The 4,764-nt window shown below is 42.2% G+C and overlaps 1 protein-coding gene across 2 annotated transcripts; it reads right to left on the bottom strand.

The window, feature by feature from the left end:
- Positions 1–1,059: 1,059 nt before the first annotated feature.
- On the bottom strand, positions 1,060–4,509 carry LOC103723496 (vacuolar protein 8-like). 2 transcript variants are annotated; one of them, XM_008814421.4, is made up of 2 exons: positions 2,493–4,509; positions 1,060–1,953 (listed from the first exon to the last, which is right to left on the bottom strand). In XM_008814421.4, the coding sequence occupies exon 1, from the start codon at positions 4,208–4,210 to the stop codon at positions 2,501–2,503; it is 1,710 nt and encodes a 569-aa protein (XP_008812643.3). In that variant the 5' UTR covers positions 4,211–4,509; the 3' UTR covers positions 1,060–1,953; positions 2,493–2,500. The 2 variants fall into 2 exon arrangements, with proteins under 2 accessions (XP_008812643.3, XP_038981693.1); XM_039125765.1 differs by lacking the exon at positions 1,060–1,953 and adding an exon at positions 2,188–2,384.
- Between the last annotated feature and the right edge of the window lie 255 nt (positions 4,510–4,764).

The raw sequence follows: 4,764 nt of genomic DNA, 5'->3' as shown, positions 1-4,764 counted from the left end.
GGTTGAGATAGTTGAGCTCAGTTCATATAATGAAACCTGCTGCCAAGTCCTCCAAAGATCAGGCACCAAGTATAGCAGCAGCAGTGTTGATCAAGTACACAGAAATGCAGCTTTTGCGTGGAGTGTGCATGGGAACGGTTGGTGAAAGACGAAGTTCTTTTTTCTGACCTTGTTGGCTGCGTATGGTGTGAGGGGCCGGTGTACCAGAAAAAGAGAAGAAAAAAAAAAGAAAGAAGACAAGGATGAAGACTCTCTCAACCATGTAAAAGCGTTTGCTGCCATGCTTGGTTTTGTTGTTCTCTTTTTTCTTGCCCCCTTTTTTTTCGTTTTCTTTTTTTCTCATGAAGTAATTATGTTGTTCATTATCTTTGGAAGCAGGTGGATATCCGTTACCATCTCTTTTTTTTTCAAAAAAAAAGGGGAACATCCAATTCTTTCCAATGAAATTTGGGGTGGATATTCAAACATTCTCAAAATAACACCCATAGCAATTATCTTAGTGATACGTTTCTAAAAGATAAACCTAGGTGAGGGGAACTCCGGGGATTTGTACAGTGTTTTTGGGTTCATGCAACACCAATGTAAGGCCTGACGTTTTATGTGCTATAGATACCATCATTTTGTTAATGTACAGTCAACCTTCATCCCATTCTATAACCCAGATCCACATAGCAGCTTTCATTTAGTCATTCTACTTAAGTTACTTTAATCTTACTTAATTCGTGGCAGGGAGCGCACATAAACTTTGAAATGGATGGTTTATCCTTCCAAAGAACCCACTAATTAATTTACAGACCTCTCGGATGAATCACCAATAACTTACTTTTCTTTTTCTTTTTCTTCTTTTTTTTTTGCTTTGATAGAGAGGAGTCTAAGGAGATATAAGATCCATAAGACACCCAATTTATTAACAGAAAAGTATGCACATCAATGTAAAAGGACTTAAGAAAAAGGAGAAAAGGAGTCTGAAAAAAAGGAAGTGCAAGGTCTGTGTATGAAAAAGACAGTAACTGCTTAAGTAAAAACAAAAATCTTTGAACTAAGGGGAGAAAAGATCAGTGTATAGAACATCACATGTATAATAGGGCTGCATTAAGATCAGAAAATGAACTAATGGATCATCATAGCACACAGTAAGAAATGCCGATTCCATCGTCGACAAAAGAAACGTAGAGTTGATTTAGAAGTGAACAAACAAATTTCTGATTCCTTCTCTTCCTTCCGCCGATATGATCCACTTTCCATGAATAAGTGATTGAATGTGGCAGCTTCCCTAACCTTTAGCATTTGCAAATTTTTCCTTCCTTCCTACTACCACAACCAAAACTATAGTATTTAATAATTTAAAACACCATTTTTATTATGTGATATGTAATTGCACAGAACAATTGGAATATTTTCCTAAATAAACATGCATGACTCGTTTTCAGAACCAGAGCAGCTGAATATGTTTGCTAGAGAAATGAAAAGAGGCAAAGGTGAAAAGCGAGTTATTGGTCTTCTGGTGCCTCCCTATACACCTGAGATGGAACAAACTCTCCTTGAACCCTTGTGCTCTTTTCGATGACGGATTCTGCTCTCTTCTGTTTAATCAGTCATGGATCTGTTTTGCTGTCCATCTGTTTTGGCAACAGGCTTGGAATTTCTTCTGCCTCTCTATTTGGACTCCGTTGCTCTTTTTGGTTGCATATTATTGAGATATAAAATTACATGTTTTCAGCGGAGTGTAGAAAACTCCTTAGTACTTCCAAGCTATATGGTTGCTGCAGGAAAAGATTCAGAACATTTTGCTCGAGGAACAGCCAGGATTTGAACCCTAGACGCCCTCCAAAACCGGTTGTTCCGACCGACTGAGCTAACAATTGCTGACTGACTGATAGCCAGAGATTGTTACACCCATGGTTACAGAATTAGAGATGTATCTTTTCACTAAAGAAGCAGCCTGCCTGCACCCTGGTGCAAACATTAATGGGAGAAAGTCAATTGATAGAATTAAAGACTATACTCCACATGTCACATGTTGGTAGACCTCATTGGTCCTACAATGCTTGGATAACAAATGTGAGTCTGTCCCACATAGCCTCATTCTGTCTCTCTTTAGATGAAGATTACATTCTATCATTGCAGCAGCAGCAGCTGCTGCTGCTGCTGAACTTTCATAAATGTAGGAAGAAAAGGAAAATTGGATTAGATTCGCACGCCATGTGCTAGTAGATTGCCATGGCAAGCAATCCCTTCTCATAAAGAAACCGAAAGAAGCACGGTTGGATACACTTTTTTGTTAATGGACATTCCAACATTTCTCTTTTACAATCTTCACGAACAATTTACATACATAATGTTGGAACATTTCTTTATACTTTGGAGACTATGAAGCAGATCCTCTGAAGCACAGAATGACACGAAAAGCTGCTCTAAATCATAATGAAACAAAGAGAAAGCAATGATTGAAGGAAAAGGTTGAAGATATTCATCGATTAGGAAATACTTACAATATTGCTCACGAGCTCCAAATTCCGGTCAGTGTACTCAGAAATCTGTTACTGGAAAGCTTCTTCACGATCTTCTTTGCAACTGTAACATCAGCCTCTGCAAGCTTCTCCAGATGCTTCACATACTCTGAAGCCATGATCTTTTTCCGCCCGCTGCTGCTCTCCACTAAGGACATGAGAGCAGGGAGCAAGAACTTCTTTGTCACCGTCTTCTCTTCGAGATTGAGCAGCTGGAGAATCCGGTTCACATTTTGGTCATCTTGAATGAATTTTCTTCGGTTTCTCTGAATTGAGACCATGCCGCAGATTGCCTCAGCCGCCAACTCTCGGACCTCGAAAGATCTAGCATCAAGTAGCTTCGCAAGCTCTGGGATAAACCCGGCGTCACCCATAGCCTTCTTAGCCTCTTCAGACAGCCCACAGAGACGAGACGCAACCTTGAGTGCTGATTCCTGGACGGAGATCTCACCATTTCTCAAAAAGAAGAGAACTCGATGGAGAAATCCAGAGGCCATCAACAAATTCATGGAAGTTGAAGATGAGAAGCAGCATGCATCACTAGCCCTGAGAGCAGCCTCTCTTGCCTTTGAAGAATAATGAGAATTTGGGTCCAAAACCTTAATAAGTGACTCAACCACCCCTGCTTTTACCACCACCTCTTTGATGGCGTCATCCCCACAAGCAATGGCAGCTAAGAATTCTATGGCTTGGATTTGGGACACCTCCTCCTTCGATCTTGAGAGCCTCATAAAAATAGGGACTGCCCCTTCTTCCAACATGAACCTCTTGATCTCATCGACACTGCTGAGGCTCTTCAATATGCCACAAGCTGAGCGAATCAATTCTCCGCTGCTATCGACATCGCCGCAGATCTTGAGCAGTGTGGTAACACCTCCTTGCGCTGCGACCGACCATGCGTTGTCCGAATTCTCTGTCAGTTTCTTCAGAGCTTGAGCTGCTCTCTCCTTCCCCAATTCACTTCCTGTTTCCAGAATTTGAATTAGAGGTACGACAGCATCAGCTGTTACAAGAGCTCCACGGAAGGCGTCGAACCCCGCAATCGCTGAAACTGCGAGCAGTGCCTCCTCTGCAATGCCCATATCCCCAGCTTCAAGAAGCCTCACCAGGAGACTAACACCATCAGCCATTTCAGCTACCACAATCCTTACATATTTCTCATCCTCCTGAAGGATGTCATTCAGAGCAGCTAAGGCTCTAGTTCTCATCTCCAAGTCCCCAATCTTTAGTCTTGAGAACAGATCCTTCACGTAGAACCTCATGTCCTCACGGCTTGAGCCAGCACTGGGCCTCGACAGGATAATGGCTTGGGAGTGCCTCACAATACCAGAAGCATATACTTCAGTGAGCTGCTTGATGTGGAGCTCGAGCTTGGCAGTGACGACATCAAGATCACTTCTTAGGAGGAGCTTCCCGCCATTATAGGACTCATCGCTGCTTCGGTGTGCAAGCACTCGGGCCTCGTTTGCGGTCCGTGCTGCAGCTTGCAACAGTATGCTGAGCTCTGAATTGATGTTGAAATCATTGCCATCGGCCACAGCGGTTAGGCCACAGCGCAGCTGCTCGAGCTTGTCCCGGATCAGCTGCCATTTGTTAGGGAAGAATTGAATGGAGTATGAAGAGGAGATTACAGAATCAAAGAGCTCCAATGCTTGGCAGAGACTGATCTCTTCCTCCTTTTCTTTCATCTCTGACTTCATGGGGATGGAACCATCTTCCTGCAGCTTCGGTCGCCAAGTTCTCTTGGAATTTTGGAGGCTCTGGCTGGAAATAGGAGAGGTTTATGTGGCTTTCTTGGCAGAAAGAGGAACCTATAAGCTGTGGATTTTGTTTGCTGTTGTCTAATCTGTCAATCCCAGTTATCCATTCATCTGTGACTCTCTTATCCGTTTGTTAATGGATCTTTCTCTTTTGAGCAGTGGTAATTGAGCTCTCCAACGCTGGTAATTACAGATTAACCATGGGTTATTTTGGTCTCTAGAAGAGGGAGGGCAGTTTGGCCTGCTGAAGATTCAGGTAAAAGTGGAAATCTATGATGAAAGGTTTGTTGGGAACGTGAATGTTCAGCATCAATAAGAAGTTACGTGCTTGCTCTGTTTGACGATGACCAGAACAGAGGTGTCTTCGGAGAGATGACAAACAAGTGAGTACTTTGGATTGGGAAGAAAAGATTGATAATAAAAGATTTATTAAAAGCAAAAAAAAAAAGAAGCAAAGTCGCTGTTTATAAAATTTATTTAATTATGTTTAGACA

Source organism: Phoenix dactylifera, chromosome 4 (assembly GCF_009389715.1).
Source record: "Phoenix dactylifera cultivar Barhee BC4 chromosome 4, palm_55x_up_171113_PBpolish2nd_filt_p, whole genome shotgun sequence".
NCBI classification, from domain to species: domain Eukaryota; kingdom Viridiplantae; phylum Streptophyta; class Magnoliopsida; order Arecales; family Arecaceae; genus Phoenix; species Phoenix dactylifera.
This window is presented reverse-complemented; position numbering and strand designations above follow the sequence as displayed.